This window comes from Hyposmocoma kahamanoa, unplaced genomic scaffold, assembly GCF_003589595.1.
Source record: "Hyposmocoma kahamanoa isolate Upper Pololo Valley unplaced genomic scaffold, ASM358959v1 224, whole genome shotgun sequence".
In the NCBI taxonomy this organism is placed as follows: domain Eukaryota; kingdom Metazoa; phylum Arthropoda; class Insecta; order Lepidoptera; family Cosmopterigidae; genus Hyposmocoma; species Hyposmocoma kahamanoa.
Genome location: NW_020653743.1, coordinates 10,712,011 through 10,734,221, shown reverse-complemented (window position 1 = coordinate 10,734,221; position 22,211 = coordinate 10,712,011). Strand labels below are relative to the sequence as shown.

Sequence of the window (22,211 nt, the reverse complement as noted above, 5' to 3'; positions counted from 1 at the left end):
TTACGATACCTAAGGAATGTAATTTTGATTATTACATTATTTTTATTATTTTTTACCATTTTATGCAAACGGTCTCGATTTCGGATACACCTTAGGAGTCCCGGGGTGATCCAGGGTTTTATAATCCGTTTCCTGCATGAGACCCTGACAACACTGGTATTATGTACTATACACATCGATATATTTGACACTAACATTTCGGCAGCAATGTTTGCATTTTTACAACTGAGAATGGGTGAGAAATCAGTTTGCGCTATTTCATTTACTACGTTTTGGTAGTTAATACGTGAATGTATGCTAGAGTGAGAAATATTCTTATTTTGATCAATGCATGTGAGAATCGGAGCGTGATCTGTGAAACCAGAGTCAAAAACTAAAGTAACAGCTTTTCTGTTAGACCGAAGCATGATATGATCTAGACAACTTTTATCATGAGTAATAAACGAGTGCGCAGGTAACAGACCATGAGATGCGAGGAGATTCAAATAGGACTCCGATTTAGGATCGTTTGTATCACATAAAATATTGATATTAATGTCGCCAATAACCGCAATTGTTTCGTAAGCTGCAAGAGAAGTAATCAAATTATTTAAAGAGATCAAGAAATTGTCAATATTTTTGTTTGCAGGCGAACGATATACAGCCACAAATGCAATGGTATTTTTATAAGTGAACGTAAGACCGCTAGCATCACACAGGCTTGACACTAATACGTCACAAGTAATCTGCGTTTTGACAAATATGATTACACCATCATTTTGATTTTGTGTAGTAGAACGATGGGAGTTGAAGCCAATGAGGTCCGGAATATTAACCACTTTGCTGAGCCAACACTCGGTTAAAATAATTATATCCGGATTTAAGTCCAGTCTGTTTAAGAATAATGTAAGTTCATCAAAATTTCGGTTTATGCTTCTAATATTCACATGAAAAATTTTTAGACTATTTCGGGTAGGATCAATGTACGATAAACACTCATCTGGCGAACAATAGAAAGAATCGTAATGTTGTAAATCATCTACGTCATTATTTAATTGGTCGATATTCATAATAAATTTGATGAATTATATTTGAAGCAATTTAGGGGATCATTTGAACAGTTAAATTGTATATCTTTAGGTGTGGTTGTTTTTATTTTACATTTTATAATTTGAGCATATGTTATTTTATATGATGGACTGCAAGTATGGAAATGTGTTTCATGTAGTGGGCAATTATTTGTGTTTAAGATGTGTGGTTTGGAGCTTGGGTGTGTAAGACTGTAAAGTGTGTGTGGATGGTTGTGTAACTTCAAGTTTTTTAGTGTATAGTGTATTTGACAGTATGTTATGTGCAATTTGATAAAATATTTAAAAATAGCTAAGAAAGAAATGATTAAGAATCCAAGAAGGCCAAAAAAACTAAAAAACAGTAAATAGCACAAAATAATTAAAAAAATTAAAAGGAATGCGAAAAGGAAAGGTCTCTTATTGTCCTGGTTAACGAAAACTAGTCACTTCTTCTTCTCCAGTTTTGCTAGATCCGTTTCGGAGTCTACACGAGCAGTGTTTTCACCCTCTTTTTTTCTCAAATATATCCTTCCACGGGAGGTCCAGCAGAAAGAGTAGCCATTTGTGTTTGCAAAACTTCTCGCGAGAAAGAATAATCTTCTCATTTTTGGTGTTAAATTCTCAGAAATAAAAATAGGCTGAGAAGCCCCCTGGATATGTATATGTTCTGTACTGAATTTATTATCTCTGTGAGCATTGTTAAAGTTCTTTATGCTCGTTAACACCTTTTCCTTTACAAGTATACTATTTAAGTTGCAAACAATAGGCTTGTATGTCGGCACCTTAGTGCTGACCCTGTAAATATCACAAATATCTGAAGGAGCCGCATCAACGTTCAAAGCTAATATAATTTTTTGAAATAAGTTTAAAAGGTCTTCCTTTGTTTCAGATTTAGGAACTGGAATGTTACGGATTTCAATGCTAGATGACCTATTTTGTCTTTCAAAAGTTTCCAGTTTTTCTTCCAGGTTTCTAATATAGGCACTATTTTCTTTCTGCTCTTTCTCCATCTTGAGAACCTTTTCCTTCAGTTCCGTGTTTTGCTGAGAGAGAAACTCTATGGATGAATGTATATCCTCGTTCTGTTTTCTTATTTCTGTGATTGAATTTTGAAGAGAATTTATTTTTTTATAATAAAGCCACATGTGTATACATGTGGCTTTATTATATCAAGGGTACGACCGTTATTGTACAAACATTACTGCGTTCCGGTTTAGAAGGGTAAAGGTGCTGGAGAAAACACAGGCTTGACTCTGAATGACACTGCAACTGTTAGGAACAAGCATGTCGCTTACCACCAGGCGCACTGTTCGTCCTGTTAATTGGTATCATAAAAAAACGTTTCGATGTTTTTTTATCTATTTGCTAGAATCATTTTCTCGTAGGCATTATTTTGTTCTCTTTCGGTTTCTTTTTTATTGTTAATGGTTATAAACACAAAAATTTTAAATATACAAAGCGTTTAAGTGTTATGATCTGAAGAAATGTACGATACTACGGTAGCGTTGTAAATACGGTAATGTAGGTACGTTATTTTTATTATTACATGATAGAAAGAGGCACTTTTACACAGTCTTTGTTGAATTCCCCAATTTATGTCATGTTTTATGGAGACGTGAATTTTTGACGGCCGTAATAATTTCGCTATATGTCGCATTTTACAACGCCCATAACCACGGTGAGTGATTCTTCAACATACAAACAACTTGTAGAATACGGTACCTACCCCACAAATCGTAAAAAGTAACAGTTACATTACATGGCGAGGCTTTGGTGGGGCTCAGTGCGGAGCAATAGGATTTTATTCATATAGGATACCTAGTAGCGGGACGAACGAGTCTTGGGCCTGGTGGTAAGCGACACGCCTGTCCATAACAGTTGCAGTGCTACTCAGTGCTTTAAATCGCAATGATTTGAGTCACACTGAGACATAATATGACAAGTTCCATGTGCCTGTAATTTCACCAACACCTTTACCCTTCCAAAGAGGGACGCAGTAATGCTAACATTACTGCTTGGCAGAAATAGGTAAGGTAATATAGGTAATGATAGTATAGGTAAGGTAATAGGTAAGGTAGATAAGCAGTAAAAAAGTAAGTAAGTAATAAGCTTGGCAGAAATAGGTAAGGTAATATAGGTAATGATAATATAGGTAATGATATATAGGTAAGGTAATAGGTAAGGTAGATAAGCAGTAATGCTAACATTACTGCTTTGCAAAAATAGGTAAGGTGGCAGTACTTTCCCGGACGAACTCTTTCACAAGGAGCTCTACAGCTATTTACTTGCAGTTCGTCCAGGGAAGTGCTGCCACGCTGCTGTAACGTAAACATTATACTGTCTTTCGATTTTGCATAGCAAGGAGGCTGATGAAATTACAGACACGTGGGACTTGTCAGCTTATGTCTCAGGGTGACAGACGCATGAGTTTTAAAGCTCTTAGTGGCACTGGAACTGCTATGGACAGACGTGTCGCTTAACACCAGGTCCACGACTTGTTTGTCCGGTCACTTATCATGAAAAACAATGATCTAATACTGGTGTACCTAAAAGAGCTATGCAAAGCGTATTTTCAACTTTATGATTTCTTCCAACAGGCAAAGACAATATGGTGACGCTTCTGTGCGATAACGGCGCAAATGTAGAAGCTCGTACCCGCGACGGCTTGACCCCTTTGCACTGCGCGGCTCGCTCCGGACACGAGAGGGTTGTTGAAGCGTTGCTGGACAGAGGCGCACCAATTACCAGCAAGAGCAAGGTTATGTGACGTCACTATGTATAATATAGTTTAGCTAAGGCTTGATGGTAGCTAGAGGGCTCTTGACTTTGTTGTACGCAGAGCTAGAAAACTTATTGGCGACGATAAGCTCGAATCTAAACTTCATACTTTAGCCCACTCTCGCAAAGTTGCCTGTCTGTCGGTTTTCTACAGAATACACTTCGGTGATTCTACCCATGAGCTTCGTCTACTTATTCCATCTTTTATCATCGGATATCCAGACATACGGCGGGATATCATTCTTACTTGGTCGATATCGCTTTTCGACATCTTGTATTATGCGCACAGCCGAGGAATGAAATTGCATATCTGCGACGTATTTCCGAGCACACAACCCGAGTATCTTTAAAATGCGACTGAATAGGCATCTTCTGAGTGAGCTTATTCCATCGTAGACCCTACTTTTGCTCCAAGGCTAAGTAGTGGCCAAGAGCAAGTCCATTTACTTTAAAAAAAAATTTATAAAATTTTGTAAATTCAAGCACAAAATTGCCAACGTTTCGCACAAACTTAGGTATTTCCGTTGTTCTTTAAGCACTTACAGCAGCTCCCTGTCTTTGAGATTACCCCTTTATTACTATTCCGCCTGGCAAACATGGCGATTATAACGTCGCCAGTTTGTTTACCTTATGTCTTGACAATGTTACTTCTCCCTACAGAATGGCCTTGCGCCACTCCATATGGCAGCGCAAGGAGACCACGCAGAGGCTGCGCGCGTGCTACTCTCGCGACGCGCACCCGTCGATGACGTCACCGTCGACTACCTCACTGCTCTGCATGTAGCTGCGCATTGTGGGCATGCTAAAGTCGCTAAACTGCTGCTTGATAGGTGAGTTTACATATGTACACATTCTAGAAACATATAAAAAGTCTAAATATGTTGGTAATGCCAGTACATTCTGGTATCTTATCACCTTATTACACATATAATGATAACTCACATCGAATACGGGACAGTAAAGAGAAGAAATAGTGGCGCTACAGAGTACCCTTCCCGAGATCATAAGCTGCTTCCACCAATTCTCTCCCTTCCATCATCTAGAGCTCATCAAAAGTAAAATACCCTAACAATCTAAAACATTCCCCTCCCGCTCTCTCTAAAACATCAGAGATCCGTGTCTCTGGCGGTAATACTACACTCCGCGACTGTCTCTCAATTAGGTAAAGTATATTTTAAAATTTTATCTTTCATTAATAATTTTGTTTCTCCAACAGAAATGCAGATGCAAATGCGCGCGCTCTGAATGGCTTTACACCTCTACACATCGCTTGCAAGAAAAATCGAATCAAGGTCGTTGAACTGCTGCTTAAATACGGAGCCAGTAAGTATTTTATAATTGACTGGTTCCCTATCAATCTAAAACCATTCAATATCTTCTCTGACGGTCATAGAAACCATGGTAAAACCACACTAAAAGACGGTGTTGCCCACTCCTGGTATTATCCAGTTATTGCTGTTTATCACATCCAATCAAGATACTGGATACAAGACCAAGAGTGTACAGTGTTGCTGTCCCTAAACAGTACGGCAAGAAGTAATTCTTCTCGTGAGCACTAAACACGCTTAACTGGAACACTGGATGCATTCAAAGCTACACAAAAAATACACACTGTAATCTTAAGTTAAGGGTCCAACGCATTAACGGTACGTACGGTGCGCGGCGCGGCAAGGTTTTATTATACGACAATATGCACTTGAATAAAGCGAGCAACTCCAAAAGGAAATTGCGGCTGGTTTTGTGCCTTTCATGAGATAAAAGCACTTTTGATGTAAGATCACACGTAACTTTATTATACTAAAGATACGAATTATTAGCGAATTATTAAAATTTTTACAACTTAAAATTCTTCCGTCCAGGCATTCAAGCGACAACAGAATCAGGCTTGACACCCTTACACGTTGCGGCATTCATGGGCTGCATGAACATCGTCATCTATCTCCTCCAACACGAGGCCAACCCTGACGTGCCCACTGTTCGTGGAGAAACTCCTTTGCATCTTGCCGCAAGAGCCAATCAGGTGTGTACATGGCTTAATTAGAAATCAGCAAAACTGTATTCATCTTCTGAACGGCTTTGGTTGAGCAAAAGTTAATATTTGTATGGATACTTTGAAAAAGATTCTTTATTTAGTTTAGCGGTTTTCCGCTGCCAGTTTGGATCTACAAAGGTTAAAATTTACTCTACATTGTTATGTTATTTTAGCTTAGTGAAAGCGACTGAATTTCTGTTAAAGTAACTTTGATGAAATATACCCAATAGTTTATCTAATAATTGCTTTATTGTATTTAATTATAGATATACTCGTATAATTAGTTTTTGTTTTCCGAGAAACACTGCAGATTGCAGGCGACACTCGATTTCTATGAATGGCTACAGAGCGACAACTCTCTTCTCTCCCCTCAAAATCATCTAGTTGAGTGTAGTTTCTCTTCCATAAAATGCCTCTCCATTAGGTCCATTGTTACCAATACCTTCCTGCCACTTCACCAAATTCACGTGACTGACTTCCACTATGACCTGTTCGCAGTCTCTATTTCAGCATTTTTCGTACCTCGTCTTAAATCTACGGCATATATGACTTCCACTTTCTTTTAGTTATCATTTTTGCTACGTCCATGTCGTGTTGTTGAATCAATTTCATGAGTAATATAATAGAAACTAGTATCACTAAACCGCAGTTGCCTACTGTCTGTCTGTCACTGCTGCGTTACTCGGAATAGCACCTTTAAGTCTAGGTACGTAGGTAATTAGAAGCTTCGTCACAATAATTCTAATAATGTAGTTATTAGACTTTTACTTCTTCTTATAAACATTGAGCTTCATGAAACATGTATGCTTCCATAGATTAAAATGATTAAGATATGACTTTTTACAGTTATAAAAATAATGATAAATATTCTCACCAGACTGACATCATCCGCATTTTACTTCGCAATGGAGCTGCGGTAGAAGCAAAAGCAAGAGAACGTCAAACGCCATTACACATTGCATCACGACTTGGCAACGTTGATATTGCTGTGTTGCTGCTTCAGCATGGTGCTGACGTCAGGGCGATGACTGCTGACCATTACAACCCACTGCATATTGCTGCTAAACAGCACAATCATGATGTAAGCATTACACTGTCATAACGAATGGAATTTTAGGGAATGTCTAGGAAAATTATTAGGTACTCAATTACCTTTCTGCTTGGCATATTTGTCATGTTTTACATATTATAAAGGACCTGTAGTAATTATGGTACAAATATCATAGGTGGCCGCTGCATTGATAGAGCACAACGCTCCGCTGACGGCTACAACCAAAAAAGGATTCACAGCCTTGCATCTCGCTGCAAAATATGGAAATCTAAAGGTATACAAGCTATGAATATGAATATCCAAAAATAGCTATTATTATAATTGATTTATGATCATATTTAATTGATCTTCGTTTCATGATTATAGGTGGCGAACCTTCTACTCGCCCATGGGGCCTCACCAGACCAAGCAGGCAAGAACGGCATGACCCCTCTTCATATCGCTGCACAGTATGACCAACAGCAGGTTGCTACTACTCTATTGGAGAAGGGAGCTGATGCTAAGGTAAATGTCTCGTTGAAATCCATTCAGAGATATCATCAACTCATTACACGTACCGAATCTCCTCTCCGCCACGCTGGCTTAATATGCATATATGAACTTTCACATGTTTTCTAAAGGATATGAACCTTCGACATGCAGGTTTTATCACAATTTACTTTGGAACGTCGAACAATCAACAACTCGTGAGATTGCCCCGTGTTTGTAGTAGCGTTTGTGTTATCTCTTTTATTAGTATTATTCATAGGGAAAGCGGGAAAATTACTGCATGAAAAAAATTCAACACAAGAGCAGCTATTTCACACAATTTAACCTTCAAATTTAACTGGACATCTTCAATTCAAATCCAATATTTTATTTGAACATCGTCAAGAAGCAATATTTTATCGAAACTCCAGTTTTGAAAATATTACTTCATGACGATTTTTGTTTTTTTTTCACACACTGTTTATGTTTTTTTCGCCAAAGAAAAAATTTTGCTATTGAAAGGAGAAATGAAGCTAGCCTTCTAGCCACGATGCCTCAGACCGCGCTCATTTTGTATTTACAAAGTTTCCAGTTTTTAAATTTTTATAATAAGTCTACTTAATTAATGAAATAAATTACCTATTTTCGAATTACTGTTCTTTCAAATTTACATATTTTTCGTTAACAGGCTGTAGCTAAAAATGGTCACACGCCTCTCCACATCGCGGCTCGCAAGAACCAAATGGAGACAGCGGCTACCCTGCTAGAGTACGGAGCTCTCACCAACGCAGAGTCCAAGGCCGGATTCACACCGTTGCATTTAGCCGCTCAACAGGTTAATAAAAATATTATTTCTTAATATTATATTATAGTATGCTAACATGTAAGTGACTAGCTTTGAAAAAAATTCCAATTGAACTAACAGAGGACAATTTTATTTTTTTCCTTTTAAATGCAGGGTCACACAGAAATGTGTTCATTACTTATCGAACATGGCGCAGAAGTTGACCATCAAGCCAAGAATGGCTTGGCAGCACTACATCTCACCGCTCAAGAGGACCGAGTGCCTGTTGCACAATTGTTGGTCAAGAACGGAGCAGAGGTAATGTGCAAAATGTACTTTTATTTAATTAGCACATCCAAAGTAACGCTTTAGGCAAAATTATGGGTTGAGTATTGTACCTTGTGGGTCACTATGGGCAATTATTACCAGTTTTGCTACAAGTCTTCGTTTGCGGGGATCAATTGCAATGATGCTTTTGCTGTTAAGATTTGAAGAATACACAATTTTTTTCAAGAAGTAAAGTTATGATATTTAATACAATATTCATGAAACTTACGTCGACAACTTAGTCGGAAGCCTTACTTCAGTCGTTGATTTCTTTTTAAAATATGAATTTAAATTTCTTGTATACCAGGTGGATATTTGCACCAAAGGCGGATACACCCCACTACACATAGCCAGTCACTACGGGCAAGCCAACATGGTGCGATTCTTACTTGACAATGGAGCGTCTGTCAAGGCGCAAACTACACATGGGTACGTTAATATAAGTTTTGAACAATCGGGGAAAAAACTGTACAAAATATTATTTCATTGCTAACAGATGTTTTAAGCGTCCTGTAGTTTTAACTTTGAACGGTTATTTTAATTAACTACTATCGCATCTGCTTATACAGATACACAGCTCTGCATCACGCTGCTCAACAGGGCCATATCAATATCGTTAATGTTCTTCTAGAACACAAAGCTGACGCCAATGCTACCACTACCGTAAGTTTGTTACTTTTCAACCCATGTAAATCCTAGGCACAAGTGTCCGAAAATGATGGTTTTAGATAACTACTTGTAGTTTATTAAAATATATGATATGTTCCTCTAAATACTGCAGCTTAAACAGCGTCTTCAGTCATTATTTGTAGATATCTAAATGCTGTTTTATATTCATATTCTCTTTTAAGTTGTTATTGACATCTTTGTCAAACAGACATTTAACCAATAACTATAAAATATTTATTTAATACTAATATTTATATAAAATATTTTTTCTAAATGATCTTTATCATCTTGGAACTGAATACTGTTTTCGCCATCTTGCAGAATGGGCAAACCCCTCTAGACATAGCGTCAAAACTGGGCTACGTGACAGTGATGGAGACACTCAAAGAAGTGTCCGAGCCTTCGATCGCCCAAGCGACTCAGGAGAAGTACAAGGTGGTGGCCCCAGAAACCATGCTGGAGACTTTCATGTCTGATTCTGAGGAGGAGGGAGGTGGGTGTCTTAATCTACATGAAAATTTAGCTTAAAGTATATGCTTTAAGAATCAAAGATAGAACGAAGAAAAATACTTAGTATAAAGTTAACTATTATTAAAACGTCCTTCAATAAAATGTCCCAATATTGATATAGATATTACTTTTATTTGAATAGTTATATGCTGGATTTAATAAAGATGCCGTACTCCTGAAGTTTCTTTCCAGTCCCTCATTGCTCAAATAGTGATTGTAAGATTCTATTTTGAAATGTATTTAAATTTTGTTTGGACTAAACTAGAATAATTTATTGCAGGTGAAGATACGATCTTGAACGATCAGCCGTATCGATACCTAACAGCTGATGATATGAAGTCTCTAGGAGATGACTCTTTGCCGATAGATGTGACAAAGGATGAGAGAACTGAGTCCGCGCTGAGCCATAAGAATATAATGGAGTTGTCGCAATGTAAATGATTATTTTACTATGAAAATGTTATGTTATTTCCCATTCTCTAGGAATCCTCGTAATTTTTGTTCAATCTTCTTCGCGAAAAATGTTTCACTTAAAAATAAAGTCATTCACTTCACCAAAAATTTTTTTCTTTAGAAATTATAATGAACTTGGTTACAAATACAAACATTAAATTTTGCTTACATTGCGTACAGCCTCCGGGATGAACGGAGTGCCTTACCAGCCGCAGCAAGAGGTGGTGGTGAAGAGTGTCAGCCGCTACAGCACACAGGCCACCGAGAGCTACTGCTACAACGTCGACCCGGCTATTCCGAAGTCAGTATTAAATCTAAGCTAGGATATAGGATAAAGTGGATAATCCATAGCTGTCGCTGCGTTGTCGAATTTTTTGCTCAAACCCTGTAATTTCAATACATCCATTTATCTGTCCCTTTTTGTCACAGCCAATACATACAATCGTGACTTGTCTCTGCTGCGTTGAAGTTGATGATAGTCGTCACATTAATTTGTGTTGTCCTCTTATGCACGCTATCTGGATATGGAACTACAGGAAAAAGTTACAGTGGAAAAAGTAAGTTCAATATATGCTACGTAAAATTCCTCTCTATTTCTATCAATTCTTATCATTGGTTGTATTGATACAACCAGATAGAATTACAATAGTTGGAGGACGATGCATGTGCGCTCAAACAGAACGAAATTTGTTTATTTTTATAATCGTTACCTGCTTATACCTCTTGTATACTTGTAATAAAGGAGCTCCGTCTTCTTGTTTCCCACAAATGTTATCTCAAACAATACTCTTTTATGTTCTACAATGATTAATTTTTGTTTAATTGTCTTACCGATTAGTTCAAATCACCTCATAACTTGTATTCTTTGATCAGCTTCCTGGTGTCGTTTTTGGTGGACGCCCGCGGCGGAGCCATGCGAGGCTGCCGCGGCGGCGGGGTCCGTGTTATCGTGCCGCCGACATCAGCACAGCAACCCACTAGGATCACTTGCAGGTGAAGGGATACAATGCCATGATCTTGCCTTTAAAAAAAAATCACTCATAAACTTTTTAATTTTAAGTAGAATTGTAATATCTGGAGCAGCGACTGAATGAACAATCGATTTTCCAGTTTCATCAAATACTTCTCACAAATTTAATTATCAAAGTTCATCCGACTGCTATAAAATATCGAATTCAGTCAAAAGTAATAAGCGATGTCCTGATGCATTACAGATACTTGAAACCGTCTCGAATCAACCACATGCCACCTCTGATGGAGGGAGAAGCTCTCGCAGCCAGGGTTCTCGAGATGGGACCAGTAGCCGCCAAGTTTTTGGGGTGAGTACTATAAATAACACTTTTCTCTTTTTTATCAAATTTTCATGAACAGATTTTCTGATATAAAAGTACCTACGACTCTGAATTAATTTGGCGAAATACATGCTAAAAGTATTTCTGTTTTATTTAAAAAAAATGATTCTTTTCTAAATCTTACAGACCCGTAATCCTGGAAGTACCTCATTACGCATCACTGCGCGGCAAAGAACGCGAGATCGTGATCCTGCGTTCAGACAACGGCACCAGCTGGCGGGAACACAACGCTGACGCTACTGACGATGTCGTTCAAGATATACTACATGAGACACTTGAGATTGAGGGTAGGTACCCACCCTCTAACTAGAACAGGTATTAGGAAGTCCACGATTCGTTTTGAGGCAAGTGATGGCCTAGTAATATCTCCTTAGAGGTGATTTCTTCCCTGTGCAATAACAGCCATTGGTTGATATACTTACAGTACCACAAATTTCTTCCGAACAAGAGCACTCAGAATCACGTTTATTTTATATTGTGTTATCTCCAATACAGACACAAACGACGAGGACAAAGGCTGGGAGAATCAGCGCGTGATCAGGATCTTGACCCACGATTTTCCGCAGTACTTCGCCGTTATTTCTCGCATCCGGCAGGAAGTACACGCAATTGGACCTGAGGGTGAGTACACAATGGTTAACTCCGTGCTTCCATAATCGATCAATTAGTCATCGGGTCGGTATTCCGAATCGGTGTGTCCGCGGACTAGGTATACTGCACTTACTGATCAGATATGGGCCAACTTCTTTATACAGTATCTCCAAAAGTGATGGAAACTATGTAATAGTCTTCCATAATATGTTAAATTAAAGAATCCTGGTCAATAAATCTAGTTGTATGCCATAATGGAGACCGACATTTGCAGCGAATCGGGTCAGGCTTTGAGGTGATGTGGTGGTTATAACTGTCCTTTTACTTTCTAGGCGGAATGGTATCCAGCTCAGTGGTACCTCAAGTACAAGCCGTTTTCCCGCAAGGAGCTCTCACAAAGAAGATCAAAGTTGGCCTTCAGGTAAACCTATTCAAACCTCGTAAAGGTGTTAAGGATAAGAATCTCAAAAAGATCACTGTCAATAATGTTTCCAAGAAGAAACGGTTCTCTTTAATTTGGTAGTGTGGCTACCTAGAGCATTTCGATAAAGTTACTCGTCCGGGTTACTTTTGTGGTGTTATAAGAAGTAGTATCATAGCAATTTTGACCTGTTCTTTAAGTGTTTGCTTATAGCCAGTAATGAGACCTAAGGCGCTAATGAGCGTTTTTTAGAGACGATTCAAAATATTGATATCGAGACACTGACAAATCAAGTTGAACAAAATCATACATACCTTGAGTTTTGAAGCGAGACAATAGTGACGTCAAAATAGAGTTTCCCTGAAACCATCAGAAAGTGCCAATGAATTTAGTTCTGTCAAATTAGGCTAGGTTTAGAAATTAGGATCATAGATGCGACCATTCCAACAGAAATGTTAGCGTTCTAATAGGATTAGAAAAAAACTATAAAAATAGCATTGAAGATGCAGAATCAATTTGAACAATGAGCACCTAACAAAGTATAATTAATTGATATCGATTTGTCAAATAAGACATTAGACTATCGAAACCTGATGTTTTATTCTGGTATAATCAGTAAATATACTTATAACGTCATTAATGAAACCTTGGACAATTCACTATTTTTAATTCTAATGTAGACATTAGGGAATATATTCTTGTATGAGGGTCTGTACTTGATACCGACATGGTCGGGTGAAATACGATACGTACTTATGAAATTAAACGAAAAATAGTTACCATTTTGTCTTATCGTCTTTTAAATTAATTAGTTGTAGCTTTATACTTTATGTGTAATGTGTAATTCTAATATAACGAACCGGTTGCTGTAGGAAATTCTAACCAATCAATCACACGGTACAACTTTGTTTAATACCATGTTATTGGTCAATTTGAATTTGCTTTAAAATTCCAAGTCATACAATTGGTTTGTTTGAATTTCGTATTGTAGTATTATCGCGAATGGTCTTCTGTGTTCCACACACGCCTGTAACTTTAAGCTCTATTACATTGTGCTAATGTGTATCCGTCTCCAACCTTTGGTTTAAAGTACAATCGGTCAAACTTTATGTTTAAAGTGAACGACAGTTAGTTAGCTAACTGAAATTAGTATAATGTGCAAGAGAGTTTGTCTCTTTTAAGAAAAAAACTAGTTGCAGAGTTATTTTTCTAGTCGATGTTTTATCTTCTCCATTAGCAAAGAATGATTTTTAAGAACAATCAGGGCCCCAAGTCTGCCAATTTTAAATCACCTCAATTGAGTATTGATAGTGTCAGTGCCTGGATTTTGTACATTTGGTATTCTGCTAAAAATCAAAACAAAAGCTTGTCATAGGCTAGCCATAGAGTTACTACGCAAATGCCATTGCAATTTCTTGGGATTCTTCTTGGCGAGTCGATGGCACATCCATGATGTAGTCTACCAATCATTTAACATAAAAAATACATTTAATATGAAGACTAAACGATATATAAGATATAAGTAGTAGTAATATGCGTAATAGTATTAGTAAGGTAACATCGATCGTTAATGATTGAATAAATGAATGCCATCAGTGTCATTCCACTTACAGTCTATTGAGGCTCAACTGCCATTTGATCTAGATTTTAGCAGAATAGCAAATATTGTTACAGGAAATGAAACTATTTTTCCGGTTTTAAATGTTGTGTTTTTGTTTATTCAAACAAACCAACGTTTCGGGCCCTTTACATGTCCCATGGACACGATTGACTGAGATGGTACAGTCTTCAACCAGTTATGTCTAATATTAATGCAAACCACCCTATTTTTTTTAATATAGTTACAAAAGGTATTAATTAAATACCTTATTTTTAGTTTTACAAAGTAAGGGGCCCGAAACCTAAGAACTCGACAAATGTTGTTATTTTAAGTTTATTGATTATTGCGATCTTTTACTACCATAATATTTAAGTGACGAAAGATTGTCGTAGATTTCTCACAATTGGCGCTACGACTAAAAAGTGGTTAAAAACAAAGATGTACAACAAGCACGTAAAAAAGTTCGTAAGATCTGCTGGTTCGTCCCGTTGCTCAGTTGCGAGAGCGTTAAAACGGTATGCTGAAGACGCTGGTTCGAATCCAGCCGGATCGACGGAATGTTTCTTAGTGTGCGGTCTTTGTATTAATAAATATTGTCGTTATTTGCAATATAATAGCAATGTAATTACAATGACTAGTGATTTAAAATAAAATAGCAGTATTTTGGGCCTAAGTAGACTCGAGTTTTTTTGGAATATGTGTGGACCATGTGAGAGACAGTTGATGCCCTTGGTTTCAAATCGTTAATAGATAATCAAAACCATGTGTTCAAGTAATTGTATATTAATTTAAAGCCAAAAACAGTTGTGTTCTAAAAAACGTAGTCCGCATTATATCACGAACAACATATAGTACAAAATTGATTGCCAAATTTGTTATTACCTTTTTTTAATTTTATTGAATGCGTGTTTCGGATTTGCGGTGCCTGGGAATTTTTATATTTAGTTTGTAAATGTCCCGTACATTTTTAGAAAGTATTTCTACTCATTTTAATACGTCACGATTTCAAGTTAGCGAGCAGTTTGTATTTACATAATTAAACTATATAGAGCTCAAAAAGCCCAGTCGGCGATTATTTTTAGTGGAAAACACTCGCCGTTCGCATCACTATTACGTGACTAACTTACTTTAGTAAGTTTAAACGAGTTAATAAGTGGTAAGTAAGCAGTACATTCCTTGTTACCATTAAAAAATCTTTGAACATGTCAAAGTTGCCAATCAGTACCTACACTTCTACTTGTTACTTATTTAACTTATTTTAAGTAGTAGTAGAGCTCCTTGTGAAAGAGTTCGTCCAGGGTATTACTGCCACCTTACCTATTTCTGCCGCCAAGCAGTAATGTCAGCATTACTGTGTTCTGGTTTTGAAGAGTTAAGGGTGCTGGTGAAATTACAAGCACATGGGACTTGTCAACTTATGTCTAAGAAGGACGGGCCCTGTGGTAGTGCCGCTCAGATCTTTGCCATTTAAAGCACTAAGTGGTATTGTAACTGTTATGGACAGGCGTGTAGCTTACCATCAAACACACGACTTGTTCGTCCCATCACTTGATGTTATAAAAATAAAAAAAAAATACTTTACACATGTAACTTTGAATGAAAACTCATTTAAACTTTGCGCGATTTAGAATGAAAGACTTCTTCTGCAGTGTAGAGTACACATAGATACTTTTTAAGTAGTACACTAAATTGGTCAAGTGATAGTGAAGTAAACGGATTAAGTTTTCCGTCGAGCATAATTCATAATCACATATCGTTAATCATAATTGTAAAACGTAGTTGTCACATGTCATAAAATTGTATTTTTAGGACACAATTTTGAATAAATGCTGGGCCTTTAAAATATGTGTACACGGAATAAAAATAGTAGATACTTATTTAACAAAACAAAAGAAAGCCAAATGAATTAAGGTTCTGTCTTTTAGACTTAATAATGCTGTTTATATCACTGTTTTTACAAATTAACTGTGAAAAGTTTAAGGCTAATTATACACGGTACCGTAACAACAGCGGCATCGTAGTTGTAGTTTATTACCTTGCATTTGTATACATAACTTCATACACGTATCGCGCCGGGGGCGTTACTTGATATGGCGGCGAGCGTTGCCTCAATTCTCTACTTATGTCAGATTGTAGAAGTAGAGTTCCTTGTGAAAGTTCGTCCAGAGAAGTATATATATGTATATACATCTCAGGGTGACAGGCGCAGTGGCAGTGTCCCTCAGATTTTGCGGCGGCCCAGCAGCAAAAAACGCCGCCGCGGCGCCATGTGTAATTAGCCCAGATATTTAGAACAAACAGTGTCAAGAGTTGTCTGATGCGTAAAAATAATTGCCACACTGAAACGCGCGTTTCAGTGAGCCTGGGTTCGTATAAACTCGTACATTACAAAAATTCCGGAAATTTAAAATTACGGAACGCTTCGGCGGCCGCCTCTATATGGCAAGAGCATTAGTGTAATAAAGCCACATCTGCAAAAAGACAACTTAAAGAGAAAGGCTTAAAGATTTTACAAACGAAATTTGTTAATAACTTTTTTATGCTTAAATAAGAGTGTTATAAAATTTCATATTTACATCACTTGTTTCATGTAATATGAAGTTTATTGACTATGACGATGTTTACTACCATGATATTCAATTATTTTTTGTAAAATTACTCGAGCTATTAGTTGGGAGAGCGTCAGCCTATTATGCTTAAGACGCTGGTTCGAATCCAGCCGGAACGAATGAATTTTTCTCTGTATTCGATCTTTGTATTTATAATTATAACAAACTAGTGAAGTAATTTCACAAAAGAATAATTGACTATCGTGGGAGTAAAACATCGTCAAACAAACTTCATATTACAATTATTAAAGCGATATTCCTAGTCAGCTGCTGGTAGCTGTAAAGGTACCTGGCTGAAAAGAAAAACTATCATAGATTTCTCACAGATGGCGCTACGGCAAAAAATCGTTAGAAACCAATAACAGAGATCTGCAACAAGCACAGAAAAATTCGTTGAGTCTGCTAGCTCGTTCCGTAGCTTAGTTGGGAGATAATCGGCCTGATATTCTAATGACGCTGTTTCGAATCCAGTTGGATCGAATGAATTTTTCTCTATGTTCGATCTTTGTATTAATAATTGTTTCATGTAGTTCGTGTTATTTTATAACTTTCATTTTTCATCGCGTATAATCACATTTGGCTTTATTGTACCAAGTGTACGAAGTTTATGAACAGTAAATCCTGCTGGTTTACGCCCGGCGTTTTTTCTGAATTGTGCCTAAAATAGGTAACCACTTAAAATTTAAGAAATATATATTTTAACATTCTAGTTTTAAGATTTGCGTTACTCCTATAGGGATAATGTAATACCCAATAAATTTAGTATTTCCTTAAAAATATGTAGCCATTTCATTGTAGAACGATAATTGAATAAAAGTCGTGTTTATGTCACAATTTGTTTCAATAATTTGAAGCAAATTTGGAGTATATGAAATCACTGTAATGAAAAAAATAGGGTTTTCTCACACAGCGTTTATGACGCCATTTTGAATTTTGTATTGTTGTTGGTCTTTAGGCAAAAAGCATGAGTTTGTTAATGAATATGACTATACTGTGTATGATATACAAGACTTTTTGTACATATATTATAATTATACTGTATATTATATTTAATTATATTATAAGATTTGGAGTGACGTATTTACATAGTTAAATAGTAAATATATTTTGAAGTTTAGCTAAATTTATTGGGTAATGTTTGCTTTATCGATATCTACTCGATTATTATGCGAATTATATACTTTATATCCTAAAGACCAAACGTGAAAATTGCATGATGTATTATTATTTGCTGTTTTTTTTTTCAGTGTGTTAGCTTGTTAGTGTGTTTTTGGTTTTGTACGCATGTGTGAGAAATAGACTGTCATACAAAACGAAATGTATGGCAGATGACATTTTCCTTTACGCTTTGCCCGTGATTTCATATGTTCATATCTGCTTCGTATTGCACCGACCGCCTTCTGCCACAGACCTGTTTTATTTTTTAACTAAATTAAGATTTGTTTCAAACTTCAGGCAAATAAAATCAATAAATTTTATGGCCTGAACAGTGAACGATTATCTACTTATACCGTTACACTAATTCATCCTTTTCGTTATAAATAAATACATCAACTAGATGTTGTTATAGATTGACATGCGATGAGTATCTATAATGACGTCACTAGTAAAACGCTACAGTAAAACCGTTTTTATTCTTAAGTACCTTGAAGGTAAGTAGTAAGGCTTTGAAAATGCAACAACGGTAAGTTACAATCATATACTTAGTCATTTTCATATGCACCAAAAACTGTTCGCACACAAGCATGTGATATTCGTGTTTGGTCTTTAGAATAAAAAACAAAGGGGAAGCAATAAATACAAAATTACCCCGTTTGAAACAATCAAATAAACTAAGGAAAATATACTTTAAAATGCAAACCACAACGCACAATTATCATTTCCAGGCTCAAATTATAGACTCGGAACTGACAGCGAAACTCCTCGGCCGCGGAGTAGCTGTCTCTCCAGTCGTTACCGTCGAACCTCGAAGGAGGAAATTCCACAAAGCTATAACCCTGAGCATGCCAGCTCCAAGGCCTCATACTCAGGGCATGACAAATCAATACAGTACTTCATCAGCACCGACTTTGAGACTACTGTGCTCCATTTCAGGTAATTTTGTGGTATTTTGCTTCTCTTTTCCTGCGATTTTCTTTAATTATTGGAAACACACCGTTAAAGGCTTATTATCTAACTTGTTTTTGTCCTTAACTTTGTTCGCGATCGGAATTAAAAGTACTCAACTGTTTCAAAACGAGATTTACCGACAATGAATTGACCAATTCTTCAAGTCTGTTCAGCAAATTGTTGAGTATTCAACATTCACACATTTATATCGTTTACAAAAGACGAGTACAAAGAGCTGATGATCTGTAAATGACTAAGCATCTACTTATTGATTCATCAAACATAACCCAGAACTATCCCGATTAAACCAGCCCTTAAATAATAAAGCTTCTTTGATCAGTCAGATTAGATCAGATCGGTCCTTCCGTTTGAGAGCTGCGATCCCGCATACATTTTGACATGACATGCCACAGACAAAGGCTTCAAATTTATAACTTCCCTGTTTTTGCCTCGAAGGTATTAAGGAAAGAAGAAGATTGAAGATGTAACTATGCGAAGCCTCATTAGATTTTGAAATTATATGCATTTTTGGAGTAAATTGTCGAAATAGGTATGTTCACTGCAAGAACAGACGGTCCAAAAATTCTCCCATATCTGGAGAATTTCTTGATCTTTCAAAATATAAAGGGCATCGTTATTACGTATGGACTGCCCTTAATTAATTCTACAAACATTGGAAGATTTGTGCCACAAATGAAATCACTTTCTTCATATCATGTCGATGGAATACACTATGCTATTGTGGCCCAGAACTCAACCCCTTCGACCGCGTCACTTGTTAGGGCTTGCATTCCCTGGGCACCATATGAGATGGGCCATCCTTTGAATAGCACCGCACAAACAATCCAAGTTACAACCATCCGAAAACCCCAGCTGAACAAATTGTCCTTACTCTGGCCAACCTGAATCCGAAGCCTATATTTAAAGACTTCCGCCAATGGGCCATAGCAATTCGTGTCCAAGAGGAAAACTCTCAGAAAGCGGGACAAAGATAGATGAAAAGGCCCGACCTAAGAGATTCATCATGAATTACTAACGATCTATGCTTAAAATATGTACAACTAAAGAATGGCACGAAAACCGAGCTATTCTTTCTCGAAAATAAAGTGTTGCCACATAAAAGTTTCCTTTGAACGATCAATGCTACAGACAGTTTGTTTCCAATAATTAAACATAATATTGTCAAGTGTTGCAATGGAGTATGGCTTGTGTTTGCTACAATCTTGACAAGATCAACGCTTTGCGTACTCAGGAGGTAAGTTAGCCTATTTGGTAAAATACTGGGCTTTAACAGTACTATTTTGCTATTATTTTTTAGGTATACGTGTGATAGTTAAAGTATATTTCATTATAACACGTTAGTGGTGTAGAAGGGTTAGTAAAGAACCATAACTATGTCGATCGATAGTGTAGATTTTAATAATTTTTCCATTTGTTGGACTCTATGATTGATAGTTAAAACTCAGTTGACATAGAATTTCTTTGATTTTTTTGGATAAATGTATCAATAATTATGTCATAGAGTAGATAGGAGGAGACGGTTTTAGTACAAACAAACTCCCAAGTTTTTGCAAAGGGATGAGCATGGTTCGAAATTTTTAGAGTAGTTCAGTATTTCATTCAAACTCAAAACTTGACAAAAGGGGGTTATAGTCGATAAATGAGAAAAAAACAAGCGCTTATAGCAAATACACCGCATAGGCTAAAGGGAATCGTCCCTGTGTGTGCGTTTTGTGCGTGTCTACATTGTCTTTGTTCCCGTGTGTTTGTGTGTGCACGCTAACCATTGCGGCGCTAAATTATATGCTGCCATCTCCCTGCGCGCACCTACAGGGGTATTTCGCAAACGATCTCTCGAAGGTAATCAATAGACCTATTAATTCAACTAAACAAAATCGAAATCGGTTTAAGTTCCATAATTATATTCCTCTTCTGTTACTTTTATTTTCTAATCACGTTATCCTTGTCTATTCCATACGTTTTAAGTTTCCACGAGTCATTTCAATGTGATATTTATACTCTGTTTTTGTTATTGAGTATAACTGTCAGAAACATAATGATTTTCTACCGTCTATCACTTTTTGAATGCTTTTTCCATTTGTTGCTTCTCATACATTCTGTCTCTTTGCACGGGCTGAGAAATTTACGCTTTGTTGATCACCTCACTCTGTATCATAAAACCATTGAAATCTTGGGACGTCAAGAGAATGCACTGCAATGCTGTCACTGGACGTTTTCGGTTTAGAATGAATTATAACAGGAATTCTGGACTGCATTGGCACATTATAAGATCTGAACACGTTAATGTTTACTTTAGTCTAAGCGTTTATAAAACATATTTAATTACCGGTGCCATGGTCATGCTCATTTCATATATCTGCGTCAATATTCCCTGTCTTTTGTTATTTTGCTTGTACTACTCGAAGTTCTTTTCCAAAACGGCCTAACAGTTCTGTTTCACATCATCTTCTGTTACATTCCTCATTTCTGTTTTTGTCATTATTTCACTAAACACGTATTAGTTTCGTTTGTTTTATGGATTGGACTTTGGGTTTTGTTTTTCAGTGTCCTTCGAGAGATCTTTCGAAAAACCAGACAATGGCAATTAGAAATGTAGAATCATTTTCATTTTGAAATATAGCACTGTTATTACGTAAGAGGAGACCGTACACTGTGTGCCACATTTAGTCACATTTATTTCAAAAATGAGTACGGGATGGTACATTTTTATTGTTTTTCGTGTGATGTGTTGCCCTTTGCTTGTCGTGTGTTTGCTATAGGCCGTTTTGGAAACATTTTCTTTAATTTCATTATTAATTTTTAAACCTTTCTTTCTGATTTCCGATCTTTCTTCTACATCGGTTCTGACTAATCTTTGACATTTAATTTTACACAGTTTTAATGAATTATAAACTTAGGTATCTATATTTTCTGAACTACACATTTCAATACACTTACATTTATTAAAAAATTAGTTTAGCATTTATTAGTAGAAAGAATCTAGTAACTCTAGTAATGAATTATGTAATTATAAAAGCCTGCTTTGGCATGCGATGAAGTAGCCACTTAAGCAGTTGAAAACGATCTAACCGCCAAAAACTGCCTATTTAGCTTTGAGAAATCTGATGAAGACATAGCCATTATTGTAGAAAACGATCATAGCATGCCCTAAGATCTTGACAAAAACATTATTTAAGAAAATGAGACATAATCTTTAATGACAGGAGGCACGAATCGCGCTCATTGGGAAGACGTGACTGAAAACACGCCGTTGACGTTTGTGAATGATTGCGTGTCGTTCACTACGACTGTATCCGCAAGATATTGGCTGATCGATTGTCGGCATATTGAGGACGCCACTAAGATGGCCACAGAGCTTTACAGGTAAGTTTATAAAATGAATTTAGG

General features: G+C 36.8%; 1 protein-coding gene across 1 annotated transcript in view; it reads left to right on the top strand.

Moving 5' to 3' along the window:
* Positions 1-22,211, top strand: part of LOC113228281 (ankyrin-2-like) — a 69,871-nt gene that overhangs the window by 12,517 nt on the left and 35,143 nt on the right. Inside the window, exons 6-28 of the mRNA XM_026461546.1 lie at positions 3,647-3,807; positions 4,488-4,657; positions 5,044-5,150; positions 5,687-5,847; positions 6,737-6,940; positions 7,086-7,184; positions 7,277-7,414; positions 8,067-8,213; positions 8,337-8,480; positions 8,797-8,918; positions 9,059-9,152; positions 9,480-9,651; positions 9,949-10,101; positions 10,302-10,422; positions 10,658-10,678; positions 10,995-11,114; positions 11,336-11,440; positions 11,600-11,760; positions 11,969-12,094; positions 12,397-12,485; positions 18,581-18,788; positions 20,637-20,663; positions 22,028-22,187. Of these exons, the coding sequence (XP_026317331.1) occupies positions 3,647-3,807; positions 4,488-4,657; positions 5,044-5,150; positions 5,687-5,847; positions 6,737-6,940; positions 7,086-7,184; positions 7,277-7,414; positions 8,067-8,213; positions 8,337-8,480; positions 8,797-8,918; positions 9,059-9,152; positions 9,480-9,651; positions 9,949-10,101; positions 10,302-10,422; positions 10,658-10,678; positions 10,995-11,114; positions 11,336-11,440; positions 11,600-11,760; positions 11,969-12,094; positions 12,397-12,485; positions 18,581-18,788; positions 20,637-20,663; positions 22,028-22,187 (3,010 nt within the window). The remainder of the gene's footprint in view (positions 1-3,646; positions 3,808-4,487; positions 4,658-5,043; positions 5,151-5,686; positions 5,848-6,736; positions 6,941-7,085; positions 7,185-7,276; positions 7,415-8,066; positions 8,214-8,336; positions 8,481-8,796; positions 8,919-9,058; positions 9,153-9,479; positions 9,652-9,948; positions 10,102-10,301; positions 10,423-10,657; positions 10,679-10,994; positions 11,115-11,335; positions 11,441-11,599; positions 11,761-11,968; positions 12,095-12,396; positions 12,486-18,580; positions 18,789-20,636; positions 20,664-22,027; positions 22,188-22,211) is intronic.